Below are 19911 nucleotides of genomic sequence, written 5' to 3' on the forward strand. Positions count from 1 at the left end.
AAAAGAAACTATTTTTTTAAGGTGTTATCTAATACTTTATATAAATAAATAAATAAATTCCCTATAATTCCCCGTGTTGTTTGCACTGGTCTGACTGCCTTAAGTAAGTAATAACTAAGAAATATTGACTCCCTGCTCCTGTACTGGCGCTTGTTGAATTAACCAATCAGCTTCTCCTCATCACAACTTCTTTCGGCGACGGAAGTTTTCAGCGGCTGGTGTTGATCGACTTCCGCGTGAGCCAATAAGCTCTATGCGCAGCGCTCCTTCCCAGGACGGCGACAGCCAATCAGGATAAAGAGGGCGTGTCCTGCTGGGCTCCATGAGTGGAGTAGATTGGAGCGGTTTAAAGAAGAAAACAAGGGCAAACCCGGTGGCTAGAGGTAAAGAATCCGCGTTTATTAAAGTTCTAAGCGAGGTTTAGACCTGTCTCAGCGGTGGGTCCTGTCTCCCCGTGTCCGGTCCGGGCTCCGGGGCGGAGTGTCCGCTGCGCTAATGTGCTGCTACGGAGCTAAATCCGGTAACGATAGTAACCGAGCTGGGCTTTGATCTATCTTTAACACCAGAACGCACTGGATTCTAAACGATCGGTTTTTTTTCGTTATTTTTAAATTTAAATTGATAAGCTTTAATCCGGGCGCTTTGATGTTCAGGACAGCACCGTGTTACAGTGTGATCATCATGTGTGATTGGTGATCCTGTTAGCCTAGCCTGCTAACTTTAAGAAGTTGGGGATAAACATGATCAGACATGTCGAGAAGAGAGAGAAAGAGAGAGACAGAGATCAAAGTAATAGATTTAATAAGGACAATATTCTCAGTGTTAGATGTTACACATGATGAGGATGAATTCTGTAATGTTCTTAACATTCTTTACAAGAGGTTTGATTTGTTCAACTTGTGCAGTAGATCCTTTATACTCCTGGGACAAGAGTGCAATCTGTCCCTATAACAAGTCTAATAAACTATATGTAAACATTTTATATTTTATATACTACATGTATATCTGTTTGTTCCATAGCTATCTAGCTAATATATTTAAATCTATATATTTAAAATGTCTTGCATCAATATTTATTGCTTAACTTTTCCACCCCAGGTTTCACAGTGTTAAAATAGGGCGTACTGATTGTTTTATCGTGATATCGATAGCACAATATCAAAAACCGATATCTGATCCGACTGACTTCTGGACTGTCGCTGTGCAAAATGTCAGCGATGGTGTAACAATACCGTGATTTCAAATTGGCGACAACGTGCCACAACCTTCTACACTCGTATTCCAGTCAGTTTCTTTCATTTCTGTGTAATACGGATGTGATTAGAGATGATTCAGTTATAAATCTGATATTATTCTTGTGTGTGGTGATTCTCTTCTCGCCGCCCTGATTAGTTCTTTTTTTTTTTTAAACAATTTTTTTACGTCTATAATAAAGATAAACCTGTTGATTGGTCAGTGACCAAAATTTGGCTAGTTTCCAGTCTCCCTCCGATCTGCCTTTATCTCCAAACTCTGTGAGAGAGTTGGTCTTAAACCCGCTCATTACACACACTTACACCAGTCTCACCACACCGTCATGGCTAATTAGTCGGAAATCATGCGAGTTAGAAGCTGCACATGCTAGCAGTCGCTCAACCCGCGCGCTCAGGGTCTAAGGCGGTAAAACGAAGCTGCTTCTTTATAATCCTACAGGTGGCGCACTCTGAACTATTAACACATTTGCACCTAGTGTGATAGGAGTGAATTATTTGACCGAGATACGCGCTGCTCAGTTAAATGTTTACTTTTTTATTTGAAGTTGGTTCGTATTGTTTAAAATCTGATGGTATGAGGAAAAGGTTACATTTATTCACCCATTAAACCTTTTTTAAGGTTTAAAATGATAATCAAATCAGGGGGAAAGAGGTAATATGGCATCGGGATATTTATAAAATCATGATTAAATGGTGATTTACGTCCCTAGCTGTGATGTTTCTGAGTGTTTGCGCTTCAGTAAATGTTTTTGCTGTTGCTTGTATATTAACTTGGAAGATGGACAATAGAATTTATTTTTTTTGACATTGTTACCTCAGAAAAAGTTTATCCAGCTGGTGAGAGACTCTGTCTGGAAAACCGACCTCCAGTCCCAAAGTTTGTTTCTGATTGGCTCTCCTGTCAGTCATATTATACACTTATACACTTATTCTTCTTGTTTTGTGGTGGTTGGTGATCTAATAAAATGCATTCCCGCCGTCTCCTTCATCATCCTTTCATTTTTAATCCTCTTTAATCAGATCTCCTCTTCCTCCTCGTGATGTAAATGTGATTCGAGGAGGATTCTGCTTTTCACTGTATCCAGCTGAACGTCTGCCTGTGTTTTGTGAGCGCCGTGAATGTTATTTAAACGTCTACACCAATATTTTGTCTTTTAATAAGACTCCCTACCAGAGCGCGTTGAGATTATTTATATGCAGCCCATGGAGCGGCGCTCATTATGCGACCTTCTGTCACGGAATTATGCGAAAACATCAGAGACATGATAGCGGTGAACTTTAAATCAGAACACGCGCGACAAGGTTTAGCCCTGATTCCTCCGTCGCTGACCTGACTAACCCGCTACGCGTTTCCATGGCGACTGAGTGGGGCAGCAGCAAGGTGATGAGGATGCTCAGGGTGTTTAATCAGCTGGGAATCTTATGTTTTATGATAAGAGTTTTGTCATATTATAATAGAAATGTTTTTGGAAGTGTAAACACAGTCGTCTCTGTACAAACGACTTATTTATAATATAGGGCTCAAGTTGTACAGCTCTGGTTTTTATTTTATTTTTTTCATGGAAAAGCAGGAAACGTTGGACATGATGTCGTCTAGCTGTACATTATCACCCCCTGCACCGGACGATTTATCTCTAGTGTTAAGGGACATGATGGTATAATATTCATATCTAGAAGTTAAAAATATCATAAAGTTTTTTATGTCTTTAATATCTTAAAGTTTTTATTTTTTGTATAAAAAAAAAATTGTCTAAAATTATAAAAAAAATTTCCTAATAATAATTTTGGCATTCTAATTGTTTCCTCTCAAACAAATCAGCATCTCTAAAAATAAACAAAAATGGTTTAGTAGATGTTTATGTATTCATAACGATTATTAAACCAATTTCAGTATTTTAGTTTTTTTTCCCCTCGACAAATCCGTATTTCTTTTGTGCCTAAAATTATAAATTAAAATTTTAATTAAACACATTTATAGATATTATAAATATAAAATATTTAATAAGATGTTTTTAATAGTTATAAATATAAAACATTTATTTAACATTTAATTTTTCCAAACAAATTGGTATTTTTGTTTTTAAATTTATGAATAGAAACTGTATTTATTATAAATTTGTATTTATTTCAAATGTATTTAATATAATATTTATTATAAATATTTATACATATAAAATATCATTTTAATGTTTTTAGATTTATAAATACAAAAAAAATTAATATATAGAAACAAAAAATAATTTCTTAGATATCTCTTTATTAATTAACCAATTCTGACGTTCTATTTCTTTTTTTTTTTCTCCTAACAAATCTCCTAATTTTTTTTTTTTTTTTGGAGAATTAGACACGGTTGTGTAATTGGGTGCTGATGGCTTAATCGTTGTGGAAAATAACGTGACTCTCGTCCTGCGTGCCGCTTAAATTGCAGAAGTCATGAGTATAAATACACGAGAGCCGTCACCTCTGCTGATGATATTTTGAACCATCAGTGATAATTATGTTGTGGCTCTTAAATATATCGGGGACGGGCGTAAAAATAAACCCTAAAGTGCACATATGTATTTTAAGCATGACAACACCGTAACCCTGAACTCTCTCTCTCTCTCTCTCGTTCTACCCGGAGCCGTGCTCCTAAACATGGCGCGTGGGTTAGGAGGTGTGCGTCAGGTCACTCGATCCTGCTTCTCGCCAGATGGAGATGAGAACACATACAGTAACTCAGGATCTGCCTTTGACTCGGAAGTCATAAACGCCTTCTATAAGAGTGTGTTCCGTCTCCCAGACTGGATGGAAGATGATTGAATTAGAAATGTGTTGAAACTTGAATGTTGTATTGATTTTTATTTTTCCCTCCTTCACTCAGACATTAAAGCTCTTATTGATGGATGTGGGAAATGCGGTGGACGAAGATAAAGCTTTGTAATTGTTCCAAGAGTGCACGAGATGACACTGTAATATCGCTAGTTTTATTTAAGGTCGTTTTCGTATCAGAGGTCTAATTTGCCCCAACATCGATCCACTTTATACGTTATTCATGTTGTTCCGTACCAAAGAATGCTTTCGTATCTATGTACTCCGATACAGTAGGGGGCGATATTCGCCTAGCTTGTTCACAGTCTGCCTTTAAAAATGAAAAGGGGGCGTACATTTGTGGCTCATCGACTATAAATCATTTATTAATGTTAGAAAAAGTGCACCGATGCCAAGACGCCAAGCTTGTACAATAGCGTCTTCACTTTGCACTTTTTCCCTACTTATCTTGGAGACCACGTCGAGAATAACCTTCACGCCTTCGTCAGCGTACGAAGTAGACCCAGGCGCGTGACACAGTTTTCACACTTAACTTTGAGGTTGAGTGTATTCGGATCCGGGTCCGAGTCAGGGTTGTGGTACTATTTATCATGATCCCCCCCCTTTTGCGTCTCTAATTAGCCTGGTCGAATATCTAGCGCTCGTCTTTTGTGTCATTTCTTCCTCCGTCTTATTTTTCACGGCTTATTAAATCCACTCTGTCTCAGTTGCCGTGGCAGCGGGACCGCTTTTCCTGGTAAGCCTAGTCATCTCGACGGCTGCGCCTCAGAAGTGGCATCTGGTGCCTCGACCCGCCCCACGTGCCCGTGTCCGTCAGCGAGAGTGTTGCTGGGGAGAAACCGAGTCGACAGGGGACGCCGAGGTGGGGAGTGAAGCCATAGTTTTTATTTGGACGACTGAAGTGTTTCATCTTAGAGCACCGACTGTACTGTTGATTTGCACCGACACACCATTCACACACTCATCATTAATTAATATTGACAAACCCGGTGTGTGTGTATACTTGAGCTGCTTGTTTAATGTTCGTTTTTGTGATGTCTCTGCCAACATCCCGTTCACGATGAGTCAACACTATACGTCCTCAGTCAGGACGTTAGGTGACATCTCGGTATCGACTTATTATATTGAATGTGACCGCAGCGATGTCTATCATATGACTCACACACACAAACACTCTTTCTTCAGTCCGAGCTTGTACCTCAGCCTCGGGTTATAGCCAAGCAAATAATCTCGTGTACACACAACATTAAAGAGTTCCTTAGTATTCCGTAAGTAACCACCAAAAGTTCTCCACAAAACTTTTTTAGTTTGACGTAAGCAGGTAAAGTTTGATGTCGGGAAAATTCCTTGGTCTTTCGTTCCGAAGAAGTCCTTTACTTAAAAATTTAACATCAGAAATATGAAGTGCAATGGATTTAAAATTCTACTGTTCATTATGTTTAATATAAATTTTTGTCTAAAATTATATCTCTAAAAACATAAACAAAAATATGATTTAGAATACAATAATATAAATATAAAAAATATATATATTTTATAAAATATTTATGTAAACAGTCACAAGAGTTTATTTCTTAAGCAACCACTGTTTAGTTTTCCAAAATAAGTATCCAAATAATTTTTTTGGTTTGATGAAAGCAGCTAAAGTTTGGTGTCAGGACACTTTCTTGGTCTGGGGTACCAAAAAGATCCTTTACTTGAAGATTCAACATAAAAAAAATTCAAGTGCAATGGATTAAACGTTTGCATTACCTCCAATACAGTAACTCTAATAATAGTTTTACCCACAGTACTATTCAGCCAAAAGATGGTGTTTCTGCCAAAAAGTTCTCACTATGGTGAAAAAGGTTAACGCTCAAATAGGATCATATAACCTTATTTTTCATAATAGATAATACTTATTATTATTTGGACCATGCTTTGTTTTTTATGCATGCACATTTAGATTTTTATCAGGTAAAAAGAAACATATTTGCTAAACACAATTTCATGGCTTTTTTATTATTAAACCCTTTAAATATCTTAATTGTCATTTTAATGAAATATTAAAAATTTGCATTTTAAATGATTGTTTGAAGCGGTACAGTAAAAGACTGAAGTTAGCAACTTGGAATTTTTTAGGGAAGCAAGATTGGTCACTTTCATATTGCATAAACTTGAGAAGTAGCGTGAGTGTGTGTATTTTGGCTAGCTAGGGACTGAGTTAGTCCACCATTTCCACCAATCATATTTTTGTACGAGTTTCTCTAGGACCCCCCCTTTTTTTTTGGATATAAAAAAATTAGGTCAGCACCAACATGTTTTTTTGTTTTGTTTTTTGCTGAATGTAAAGTTTATTCCTTTCCTTTTACTCACTAATAAACCCCGACAAGTTAGACAAGTCTTTGTCCAAGTCAAAACTGCAAAACAAAAAAGGATTGAGTTTGTCACCTGTTAAGGTTCATCCTTTCTGCCGTGTGTTCAACCTGCCTAGGTTTTCTTCTGACTTAGACGATGCAAACAAAGCATGTGACAAACGAAGGGTATGCAAACTTCTAAAGACCGATACTTCTTTTACTTGTGTTTGGAAAAGGCAAGTATCTGAACTATGAGGGTGTGTACTCAGACCGTTCATGTTTACATGCTCACGGTCCAGCTAGTCTATCCGGTATTTGACACCAATATATATATAAAAAAAGAAAAAGCTCTTAACTAGCTGGGATGTTAGTCAAGCTTTTGCCAGTGCGGTTAAGGTGTTAATGTCTCACCGTCCCAGTGGTGGTTAACGTTCTTAAGTGATCTACAGGCTGGGCTGAGATCCATACCCAAGAGCTAATGTATTGTAATGAGCTGCTGAATTGAATACAGTACATTACTTTAGAGAATAGGGTGATGAGTAATGTGCACATGTGCTGTATTTAATCAGGCCCATGTCTATTTTAAGCATTTGGGGTTCTGGTGTGTTTTTTGTGCGATGCCAGTAGAACTTGGAATTTCAGTTCAAGTAAAGCAAGGCGATCTTTACCCGTGAAGCCCAAGTGTTCATAATCCAAACGAACGCAATTACAGCATAAAGTTCTTCCCTATAATATGAGAAAGTTCCTAGTCTCAGGATCAGATATCCCATCTACAACCTACACAATGTCTGAACACTCCTCCAAGTTTGGGTTTTCAAACGTTCGCCTCATTTCCAAGAGAAATGGTAGTTGATTGTAGGGACTTTAGGGGCTTTGTCGGATTGTGTGAAGTGGAGACGCTAGGCTTCAGCAGATTGTGGAGGGCTTCTTGTCTCCGTTAGACGACAGGTGGACAGAGAGATGGAGAACGTCCCAGGACTGAGGCCGCGTGTGTGTATTTGAGCCAGCTGGGAACTGAGTTAGTCCACCATTTGGTACTTATTCTCATGAGTATCTCTAGGATGTCATGGGTTTGGTAAAATAATAAAATGAGTGGTTATTCTTATTTTCTTTTTTTTTTTTTTTTTTTTTGCTTTTCTTTTGATCTGATCACCTGCCCACACTTCTGTATGTACACCATATCATGTCCTCGACAACGATAAAACTTCTCCTAAATCGATGAACTAGTTTTTTTTTCCAAGGTACAAATATTTTTTTTAATAAGATATAATGGCAATTTCCATTAAAATTTTAAAATAGCACATCGTTTCTTCCGCTGGGCCAATTGCGAAATGTTACCTCAAACTTGGCCAAAGACAACTGTAAAGACCACACTAAAATTCGTTCAGTAGTTTTTTACATTATGCATGCACAAGCAAACCGACAAGAATTCCAAAAAAAACACCTCATTACTCATCTTGCATCTCCCCAAATAATTTTTTCGCAAATGTAATATCGAGTCAGGATATTTATGAAAGTCAATACTTTTTATAGAATCGCAATTTTAATTGGATCGGCATCAAAGGTATAGTGATATCGTATTGGGAGGTGACTGCTGATTCCCATCTGTAATATTTTTTGTCTGAATTTTCAGATAAAATCATATAACATCAATTTTCTTAATACTTAATGCTTTTTATTTCACGATCCATGCTTTTTTTAAAGTATAAATACACATTTATATTTTTATCAGATAAAAAAAACATTTGTTAAATACAGCTTTATGCCCTTTTAAGTGTACTTTTTTTAAATTGTTTTTTTATTTAAATCTTTCAATGGTGTTAACTGTCCTTCAGATGAAACTTAGCCAATTTAGATTTTGCATGAAAAGACAAACCTGAAAAAGTGTATTATTCTAAAGTGTAGAATTTTTAGGATAGTGCGACAGGAATTTGACCTGGTTACGGACACTACAGATTTTTTATTTTTTTGCTTTTTAAGCCTTTACCAAAACACAATTTAAGCAACAGTTTTACAAGTCATAAGATACTCACATTGGTTTAAGCTTCTAGTATCAATACTCATAAAGAAATAATGAATAATTTGCATTTTAAACGATTATTGTTTGAAGCAAGACTGTATAACGCCATTTTTTTCCCCGGCTGTAATATTTTGAGCTTTTTGAAGCAGGATGTGGTCGACTACAGTTGGAAAAAGGTTTTGTTTGGGGTCCCAGGTGAAATCCGATCGTCAGAAGATTGCAAGCTCTAATCACAAACGTGCGCGCACACACACACACACACACACACACACACACATCTGTGTCTTGGTATCCAAAAGATGAAAATCTCTGCTCTCTTTATTGGAGTGATATTACACACTCGGTCTGAAAACTGAGTAAAATAACATTTTATAAATGAGAAAACTCTACATGTTTGCTAAAGGGATTCAGGACTGTTAATCAGATTTCCCCTTCTCTAAGAAAGTCATTGGTTCTTGGCCACATTACTATCAAAAGTCATGTCTACAACCCTGCCTTGACTTTGCTGATCGAGGAACTGGAACTTGACATATTAGAGTCCAGTTTTGATCCCTTTCCCCTCTGTGACCGGGTTTAGGACTTGACTTGCATCGTGAGTACGAGCACGCTCCTGCATGTGAGCCTGAAACGTTACCCCTTAACCCGATCTCTCCCCAAGGCTGCTGTCTGGAGCCTCGACCTGGACGGGGCGGCGAGTTTAAAAACGGCCATAAACGCGGATTAGCTCACCGGGACATTCTAACAAACCGCTCGCTATTCGATCCTGGGACGCGGCTGGTTTCCTTCCTCTGACCAGAGACACGGATTATAAATAAAGCAGCCGGTTATAACGGTCCATAAACACCGTGCTAAATTACAGATTATCACCAGGCACATAAAAGGGTCAAGGGCCAAAAAAATAAATAAAAGTCAACAGAACCTAATAGGTAACTTCAGGCGCACTATTCAAGACACGACTGCTGTTTGTTTGTTTTAATTATGTACATGTTTAATAATGTATATGTTTAAATACTGTACAGAACGCAATATTTGAATGTTATTATTATGGTTAACACCACTACAGTGTTCGGAGGGACCTTCACTCCGGAGTTTGAACCTGGGACATTATGGCCGTGTCCTTATCTGGTGCTTTTGAATGTTTTTACACCTTCACACTTCCTGTAAGGGAAAGCCACCAATAAACCTGTTATAAATACAATTTACATCTGAGAAAAAAGGGAAAAAAAAACTTTGAGAAAGTTTACCTGAGGCCAAGTTTCAATCAGGTCACTTGGCATTGGTTGACGGTGATGTAATGCTTTAAAGTTTAGAGCTTTTCTCTTTCTACTAGACTTAATTACTGCAGAGTTGTTGGACGCTTTCCTTCCCAAACCCTCTCTCTCTCTCTCTCTCTCTCTTTCTCTCCTTTTCGCTCTCCCTCACTGGTGAACCCTGCTCGTGTAACCCAGCAGGATGTTTGGACTCCCAGATGGCAGACAACGCCCCAAAATATGAGCAGCACAGTATTAATAGATGTGCCATATGCTGTCCAGGGTTCCAGCGTAAGCGGAGACCGAAAGGGGAACGAGATCATGGAGAAGGAATGATGAAGTCAGGATCGTTAACGCAACTCTGACTATTATTTAGACTGTATACATATATACTATATAAAGTACAAAGTGTTCCTGAGATTCTGAGTTTAATAGACCCGAGGCCGCTATTGCAACAAAATCACTTGGACCATGTTGTAATAAATGTGGCTGTAAGTTCCTCAGTTTAAAGGTCCCATGTTTTACTGTTTCATTACCAAGTTTAAACTTTCTAAACAGTTCGTAATTATTTATTTCCATCTTCATTACTTGATCCGATATTATCACGATATCTCGGTGTCGATCTGAATAAAATTGTGATTCTACAGGCATCATGATTTTCTAAATATCCCGATTCAATTTTACATTTCCTTTGATTTTGTTACATTTTTAAAGACTATAATTAAATGTAGCTCATTCCTTATAATATTAGTTTTCTGACTCAAAACCCAAGCGCATGGTTTAATCACTACAAACCAACTTCAAATACAAGAGTTTAACATTTAACTGATCATAACGTATCTCTGTTATCCATCGTAATTATTATTTCTAAGCAAACTTGGCAAATTATTCACTCCTACCACACGGAATGAAAATGTGGGAATAGTTCAGAGAGCGCCACCTGTTGGATTATAAAGAAATGGCGATGTTTTACATTTTATCAGTACAGGAAGTTGCGCCACTCGTAAGCTTCTGTGCGATTGGTACGGAATCGTTTATATTCGATGCTGATCTCTCCCACCAGTCGTGTCCAATCAAACCGGCCAATTCTGGTCATGACCGATTCATCTTCGTTACAAACATAAAAATAGTTTCTTAGAATTCATAGTTTCATAGAATCTTTAATTTCCTCCATCGTTTCCGCAGGGACGCGTCATTACAAATACCAGATGTGCTTGTTTGGATGTGCTTCAGATCAGACTTGCTGATCCGGTCAGTTTCAATGTGTGTTTGTTTGTTTTGTTCCCCCCAATATGAATGAACGGTTCGTTCAGACTACATGAAGGCAATCTGATCCCAATCTGGATCTACCAAGAATCTCATTAGGAATGGCAACATCGCAGTAGTACATGATTGACTACTTAAAAAAAAAAAAAAAAAAACTTTTTTTGTTTGTTTGTTTGTGTTGCAGAGGTGCGCTGTGGCTGAGTGCGCGGGAATGGACTACCCTGTGCATCGAGGGGACACCATGGCCTTGGGGCTGCACGACAGGTACTGTGCAATGTATGTCATTTTTCCTCTTTTTGTATTTCCGGTAAAGAAATTCGGGTGCATGTCGTACAGTTTGACACGTTATAACCTTGAACAATGAATAACTCTTCCAGTCTCTGCTCCTGATGATCATGATTCGTATGCATGGAAACTGATTTGAATGTTACCGTAGCAACTGATGAATAACTCAAGAGCAACAAACAACAAATTATTACATGATGCTGTTGGTTTTAAAATCTGAAACCAACGGAATGGGAACGTGGACGTGATCAGACGTTGAGATTGGATCATATAGAAGTTGTTTTTCTCAGATCACTTTAAATCCGGTCGAGAAGTACAGTAGTGGGAGGGAACAGACAGCAGGCAAAGGCGTTTATTTGAACAAGGCCCAAGTAAATTGAGTCTCAAAGCGCTGATTACTGTTTATCCTTTACGGTGGCTCGAGATGTTCTTCAGTGGAGGATCTGTGTGTGTGTGGGTCTTGTTTTATTTTTTTCCCTTCCAAGTGGTGAGTCAAAGCCTTAAGGAGGATGTGTGAGTGTGTAAGTGCGTCTTTGTGTGTTGGAGTGTTTATATTTTGAGGTGTTTGGCGTGTGTGTGTGTGTGGGTGCTAGAAGGTTTGGTGTAAGTGGACTGATTTAAATGGTCAGTTAGCTCTTTCTCCTACCACTACACTATTCATTGTTAAGAATATTTGGTACTTTTGGTACTCCTCGTGATGTGAACTTTTTGGGCAGGGCAGGTTTATACTGTACAGGCGTGAGTGTGTTTACTTTGGACTTCTGTAATAATGCGCTTAAAGGATATTAAGACAAAAAAGTAAATAAAACTACCTTTTAAAATAAACTGATTAAATGTATACATTTTTGGGGGGGTTTTCTAACTAAAGTAGTTTAAAACGAGCGCAGAAGCAGAGTGGCACAACAGAAACACATTTTTATGGCGTTACATTGTTAAAAATCACGCGTGTTAAAATCCTCAGATTTTCCTTTTTCTCCAAACTCTGTAAGAGAATTGGTCTCAAACCTGCTCATTACACACACTTACACCAGTTTCACAACACCGCCAGCGCTAATTAGTCGAAAAATTACACGTGTTGGAACTTTGGAGGTGCCTGAGGCGGTAAAACGCTGGTGTTTCTTTATAATCCTACAGGTGGCGCACTCTGAACTATTTACACATTTCCATCCCGTGTGGTAGAAGTGAATCATTTGTAAGTTTGTTTAGAAATAATAATTATGGCTGGTGACAGTTAAATGTTAAATGTTAAATGCTGCTCAGTTAAATGTTAAACTCTTTTATTTGAAGTTATTTTGCAGTGTTTAAATGCTGTGCTTGAGTTTTAAACTATGAAGATTAATGTTATAAGGAACAAGCTATGTCTAATTACTCTAATTTTTTTTTAGGTTTAAAATTATAAAATGGAGGGAAAATGTAATACAGAATTGGGATATTCATAAAATCATGATACTTTAAATAGATCGAATCGGCACTGAGGTGTCGTAATATCGTATCAGGTGGTCACTGATTCCCGACCCTGCTTTGTAAGCCATCACAAGGGAAGAAGCAAACAGGGAGGTTAAACTTCTTGCTATGCGTTTTTAATATTATTGATTTTTCGGGAAAAAACATCAAGGCCGACGCTCTCATGAGCCTTTTTTTAGCTATGCCCGAGTCGGTCCATGTCTGATTCATGGTCCCCGAGCCTGGAATGATTGTGTTCCCACTGATGAAAATTAAGCACTCTTTGCAAGTACGGAAGTGTGTGTACCAAAGGAAACCAAGGGCAAGTCTTAACACGATGCTGCCGCCACCGTGCTTCACCGATGGTGTTCTTAAAGTGTCCATTTCAATTCCGGGTTAATAACTTTGTATGAAATGAGAAACGATATCGAGTGGCTGAATATGAACACGACATTTTCTTACTTGTACCCCTATTTTTATTTATTTATTATCTTCGCAAAGTGCTCGCGCATGTTGAACGAAAAGGTTACAGTATGACACGTATGATTCTCTCTCTCTCTCTTTCTCTCTTGCACCACTATACCGTTTTGAAAACGCTGAATGCAGATTAATAGAGGATTTGATTTAAGCCCCGCCAAAAATACTCATACCGGATCAGACACCCAACACGCAGCATAGAATGAGACCACATCATCAACCCCTTCAATCTGGTCTTCGTTTCTTTGCGCGAGGCATGTGCTGATGTTTCATTCCCAAGGTGATCGTGTCTTATCTTCTCCCTCACGATTTCTAATCTGAAATAACTGTGAAGCTTCCAGTGTCACGTTTTACTTTTCTGCAACAAGATATTTGTGTCAAATTGTGTGACATCACATTTTAAACAGCTGAAACAAAATGGCCACTAGCGCTATTTGCACCTGCATCCATGTAGAAAATAAGACACGTTTTTTTGGTAACGCCAACAAGAGGATGACGGCCTATTTTTCGAGCTTCCCGGCGGTTTTGTAAAATATCCCAAGAAAGTTGTTTTTGTGACACCTTGTGAATATTTTACACAATTAAAGGGGTTATAACTAAAGTAGGATAACGGCGTATGGAACAGAAAATGACTCTAAAGCAAGACAAAATAGCAGAAGCAGCTCTCCGACATCATTCCCTCATGGCGAAGATCGCTCTGAAGTTAGCTTGCAATGTATTCTCAACGAACTCTGAGGGTCCAGAAGGGACAATAAGGTACAGCTTTCTGATATTAAACGAGTTAAAGAGAACAAATGACAAACTGGAGGAGGCAGCGGAAAGAATTAATGAAACAAAGACGGCGCTTCAAGCTACATCAATGCTAATCAAACGACTAGCACAGCGCCAAGCTAATCTGGAAGCCAGACTGATAGATTAGGAGGGTCGTGCTCATAGAGACAATTTAAGGATTTAAGGGATACCCGAAGATAAAGAAGGTACGGACATGGTTGGCTTTTTAGAAAACCTGTTAAAATGTGCACTAGACTTTCCCCAGGACGGAGAGATTGAACGAGCACACCGAGCATTGGCACCGAAACCCAATAATCCACAAGCAAGGCTGCAGTCAATAGTAGTCAAGTTAGGCAGTTACCGGACAAAGGGAAGAGGTGCTTCGGAGAGCTTGGCAGAAAAAAGAAGTGCTTTGCAACGATGCTCGCTTCAACGCCGAAGCCAAGAAAGTGTTAAAAGAAAAACAAATAAAGTTCCTGTCCGGCTGTACCAGGATGCTACGGAGGCAATGAGGGACATGGTTTTATGAGGATTCTCCATTACAGTGTTGAAGTTATCCAGTAATACGAATCAGGAGCAAGTCGCGCTATTATCTAGCTGGCAATATATAAAATGTGGGATTAAAACTCTAAAAACATTCAATATAAACAAAATTAAATACAAAAAACGTAAAAATTTAAAATTCAAAATACATATTTCTTACATAGTACGATATGCAGTGAAATGCTTATTTCAGTATTACAAGTTATTGTATACATAACCACGCCTTGAGGGTGAGCAACAGATTAGACAATTTCTCGACAGTTACAACAGAGGAACAAAATCAAACATTAATAGCTGCGATAAATTAAGACGGAACTAAATAATGCCAGCTTCAGACTCAAGAAGAATAAGTCTCCTGGTCCTGATGGCTTTACGTCAGAGTGGTACAAGACGTTTCGATCTGAATTAATACCAAGTCTTCTTCAGGCTTGCAATACATCTTTAATGGAGGCCATTATAGATTAAGATTGCAATTCATACAGACCAATTTCGATCCTGAACGTCAATTTCAAACTATGTACAAGCGTCCTTGCCAGAAGACTAGAAAAGATTTTCCCACAATTAATACATAACGATCAGAGTAGGTTTATCTCTCAAAGACAAACTCATGATAATATTTGATGATCTCTGCAGATATTAAGTCATATTTAACAAGACGGACTGGAAGCTCTTTTAATTACTTTAGATGCGGAGAAAGCTTTTGATTCTGTAAGTTGGTCTTTTCTATATAAAGCTCTTGAAAGATTTGACATTTATGTTAGAAGCATCCACACGATATATAATAAACCATCTGCCCGAATAAAAATAAATGAGTACCTTTCAGATACCATTATCTTAAAACGTGAATCAAGACAGGGATGCCTAATTTCACCACTGCTGCATCGGTATTAATGGAGAGATCACAAATTGGCCTTAAATGCTAATGATATTTTGATTTATTTAAGTAAACCCACTAACTCATTTCCTGAATAAATGAACCGTCTAGAAAAATTTGGCAGATATGCAGGATATAAATTAAATATACAAAAAAACATCAACTTTGACTTTGAATTATACACCTCCAAAACATATTAGAGATAAATTCCTACTTATTGGCTTCAGAATTCACTGAAATATTTGGGGATACACTTAACGAAAGAACTTTCAATGCTAGCCCACTGTTAACAAATCAAAGATGATATTCATAGATGGAATGCCATTTCTTTTTTTGGCCTCAGTCATAAAATTGACTCAATAAAGATGAACATCCTTCCACGGTATCTCTATATGTTTCAAGCTCTTCCTGTAGAAATTCCCTGAACACGCAAGTCTGAATTAGATAAGATCATTTCCAGGTTTATTTGGCAAAAAAACCCAGGATTAAATTCAAACCTATACAGCTTTTAAAAGAGGAAGGAGGTGTGGCATTACCCCATTTTAGGGATTATTTTTATGTGGCCCAGATTAAATATTTACTTAACGTATGTAATCCAGCGTATAAAGCTAGGTGGAAAGATATTGAACTTACAATAATGAATGATCCCCCAATTCAAGCTGTTTTGGCACATAAAAATTCGGGAAGATTTATAGATAAGGTGCAATACTCCTGGATTAAAGCTCAACTAAAAATATGGGTTACAATAAAAGAAGAGTATAAATTGGATTGTAAATTACAAAGAATTCAATGGTGTGCTTATGACCCTGATTTTAAACCAAATAGAATGAATTATAGATTCATAGGTCATGGGTCTCAAAAGGAATAACAATATTCTACTCTTTTATAAAAAAGAGAGAAACTTTGAAAGTTTGAAAAAAGAATATCTTGAGGAACATGATTTTTATAGATATCTCCAGCTACGCAATCACTTTGAAAACAACATCAAAAGTAAAACAGACTTTGACGACCCAATTGTAAAGATATTCATAGGTGCTAATTAAGGTGAATCAAATAAAGGTGTCGTATCCAAATTTTATAAAGGTCTTGAGATAAAAAAAAATCACTCTACACAATATATTAAAGAAAAATGGGGGGGGGAAAGAGGGTAATTTTTTTTAATATCAAATGAGGAATGGCTTGATGTATGTAAATTTCCATGGAAAAGTACAAACTCTCACATATGGCGGAAATTTGGGTGGAAATGTCTTATCAGATTCTTTCTTACACCAAAACCGAAGGCACATATTGAGGGAGGGGACACCAAATGCTGGAGATAGGGTGGGTTTCAGGAAGCCAGTCAATGGCGTGTATTTTGGAAGTGCCATGAGATAAACCTTTCTGGGCAGACCATCATGAAGCAGTGGAAAGCATACTTAATTCAGTGTACTTACACTTTTCCACATTATTTTCAGCAAGTGTTGACTTCCAGATAGGATTCTCTAAGAGATACCTATTTGATTATTTAGTTTTGTATTATGTTAAAAAAGAAAATTGATTGGCAGAGAACAATGTAATTACATTTGTTTGGAAATAATGTATTGTTTAAACTGCTAAATGAAAATAATAATAATAAAAAAAAACACTGGATTATAAATTTAGCATTAATTTTGTTGTTTTTCTTATTTATCTTTCATTTATTCATTATTAAATACATCTTTAATTATTGAAAATTATACCTGCAGCACAAGTTATTTGAACGCCCACCTTTTAGTAGACACTTTTGTTAGCTATGAGCAAGCAGAATTCTGGTTGGATATTTGACCGGTCCTGTTGGCAGAATTTGTAGTGTTGAGTTATATTTGTTAGTTTTTCTGGCACCAACCTGACTTTTAAGCACGATCCAAAATAGTGCTGACCCTCCAGAAGCTTGAACTTGGCTTGCTTTATTCTTTCCACAACCATTTTTGATGTGTGTTTGAGGTCATTGATCTGTTGGAAGATTCGATTTTGTCCTAACTTTAACCATCTAGCTGAAATTTTGAGGTTCTGATAAGTTTTTGAGGTAGTCCTCCTTTTTTTTTTTTTTTTTTTTTTTAATTATTTTATTCACTTATGGGGCAATAAAACCGACCCAAAACATGATACTACTACTACCTCCATGCTAAAGGGCTGGTACTGTATTCTTGGGATAGACTCTCAATTTTACTCTTCCTAACGTACCTTTTGGTCTTAATGTTCATATAAAAAGTTTTTTTCCTTTGTCCACATGGTCAGCTGCAAACCTTAGTCGAGCTTGAGGGTGTGGATTTTGGAGCAGGGGCTTTCTTATTCCCCAGGAGCCCTTCAGGCCATGTGGATGTCAAACTGGCTTGACTCCAGACAGTGACATCACTGGTTCTTAAGCAGTTTATGGCAAACCTGCACCTTGGTGGTTCCTCGATTGTTCCTCTCAGCTTAGGGTGTTGGTGAGGGTGAGTCTTCTTCAAACCTTGGCAGAGTGCCTCCAACTCCAGCTACTCTACTTCTATACAATAGTTAGAACTGATCTTGGAATCTGCAGTAGTTTAGAAACGTCTCCGAGGGACATTTCAAAATTGTGTAAATTTAAGATCCTGTTTCTCAGAGCTCCTTCGACTTTCCTATTGTCCTGTAAGTTGGTCAATCCCATGAGTGATGATGTTAACAAACACTTTTGATGTTGCACAGTGAAACTACCAGCTCTTGGCAATCATCAGTAACAGGAAGTTGAGAGGCATTGGGCTCTGAAAATTGAGACATTTTGGGAACTTCAGCTAAATTTACTGTCTGCCAAAACATGGTATTAGTAATAAAAAGTGAATTTTCAGATTGAATCATATGAGGCCATTTTTCATACTACTTAATGCTTATCTCTTGATCCATGCTTTTTTTTCTTTCTTTTTTTATAAATATAAATACACATTTAATGTTTTCATCAGATGAAAAGAAACACATTTGCTAAATGCTATTTCATGCTCTTTTATGTTTTAGTGTTTATTTTTTTGTTTTGTTCAATTCAAATGTATTTCACAGAATAATACACTTTTTCAGGTTTATGTCTTTCCATGTGAAATCTAAATCAGCCAAGTTTCATCTGAGAAACATGTTGTGATATCTTAACAATTTTGCATTTGCCATGGTTACGGACACTACAGATTTTTAGCTTTTTATGCTTTTTACCAAAACAAATATCATATAAAAGAAGCTTCCACCAATTTTACTCCAATAATCCTTATGAAGAAATAATAGGGGCTCAGTGGAAGGTGTTTCGCCTGCCATGTGAAGGTCCTGGGTTTGATTCCCAGCCAGTGCCCAAACCCCAGCCACTGGATGCAGTGCCGCTCCCAAACCCAGGTAAAATTGAGGGGGCATTCGGCGTAAAACCTGTGCCAAGCTTGTTTGTGCGGACCAAGTGCCCACTGTGGCGATCCCTTGTTGGGAGCAGCCGAAAGACCAATAACAACTCATGAAGTAATGGTAATCATTTGGATTTTAAATGATTGTTTAAAGTAAGCCAGTATAACCCATTTTGGGGGTACATATAAAATCATCTCTCCAAAACGGCCAAAGTTAGCAACTTGAAATTTTTAGGGAAGCAAGATCACTTAAATGTTGCATCAACACAGTATTATACGTGTAACATAAAAAAGAATAAAATCAGCACCAGTACTGTGTTTTGGCAGTGTTTGTTGTACGATTCCAGGAAGTCGAGCTCAAAAAGTGCATTGAAAACCCAATGATAGTCAAGTTCACAATGAGTGTGTGTGTAACTTCTTCATTAATAAAGTTCTCATGTTTAATTAAAAGGAATAGATAGTCCATTTTGGATCTAATTCCCAGCATGAAGTTTCCACTGGTGATTCCAAAATCTGTGTGAACCATAACCAAGCTTAAAACGTCTCATTTCTCCTACAAGGCTACGTCGCCTTTTGATTTTTCTCTGTTTCTCACATTTTTTCAGCATAGGAGGCCTGTCCATGGCAGGTTAGTACGTGTTCTCTCACGTAAGATGCGTTCCTGCTCCGACCTTACGACCAGTCGGCTTCTTCTTGTGTGTATCTAAGCAGAAAGCTCGCTTGTCATCTAATACGTCCGCGGGATGAAACCGTCCACCTCGATTTGTGTTTCTCGCCTACAGGACGCCTTCGCCGGTCCGATGAGTGACGCACGACCCTGTTCGCCCGTGTCAGCGTGACACTTTTGTCAGAAACGAATTTGCCTCACAAATAGAAACTCGACCCCAAAGTAATACCAGCGTTAAAATGTATATTATTGTACAAGCTTTGCGGTTTCTGCTTTGAGCGCCGTGGCTTCAGATGGACCCATAATGCACTCGTGAAGTGCATGTCAGAATCGAGTTTGGGTGGTTTGATGTCCGGAGCCAGTCCGTGCTCTCCTTGTTCTCTACCGTGCTCGTCGTCGTGCCCACTCTACACTTAATTACCCCTAATAATAGACCGCTAGGAATAGACGAGCCTCCACGCACCACACATTTTACACTTAATTAAACAGGAGCGCCGTGTACGAGCACGTCCCCGTGTCCTCAGTGCCTCATGCGTCCAGCAGAGGGTAGAAGCTCGGT

At 38.0% G+C, this 19911-nt stretch overlaps 1 protein-coding gene across 2 annotated transcripts in view; it reads left to right on the plus strand.

Annotated features, from left to right (window-relative positions):
* The first annotated feature begins 300 nt into the window (after window positions 1-300).
* Window positions 301-19911, plus strand: part of klhl13 (kelch-like family member 13) — a 51716-nt gene continuing 32105 nt past the window's right edge. The window contains exons 1-2 of one of the 2 annotated variants that reach the window (XM_053485158.1): window positions 301-383; window positions 11121-11212. In XM_053485158.1, coding sequence (XP_053341133.1) covers window positions 11148-11212 — 65 coding nt within the window. In that variant the 5' untranslated portion in view covers window positions 301-383; window positions 11121-11147. The remainder of the gene's footprint in view (window positions 384-11120; window positions 11213-19911) is intronic. The other variant, XM_053485159.1, reaches the window with a different exon arrangement.

Source organism: Clarias gariepinus, chromosome 24, assembly GCF_024256425.1.
Source record: "Clarias gariepinus isolate MV-2021 ecotype Netherlands chromosome 24, CGAR_prim_01v2, whole genome shotgun sequence".
NCBI classification, from domain to species: Eukaryota; Metazoa; Chordata; class Actinopteri; order Siluriformes; family Clariidae; genus Clarias; species Clarias gariepinus.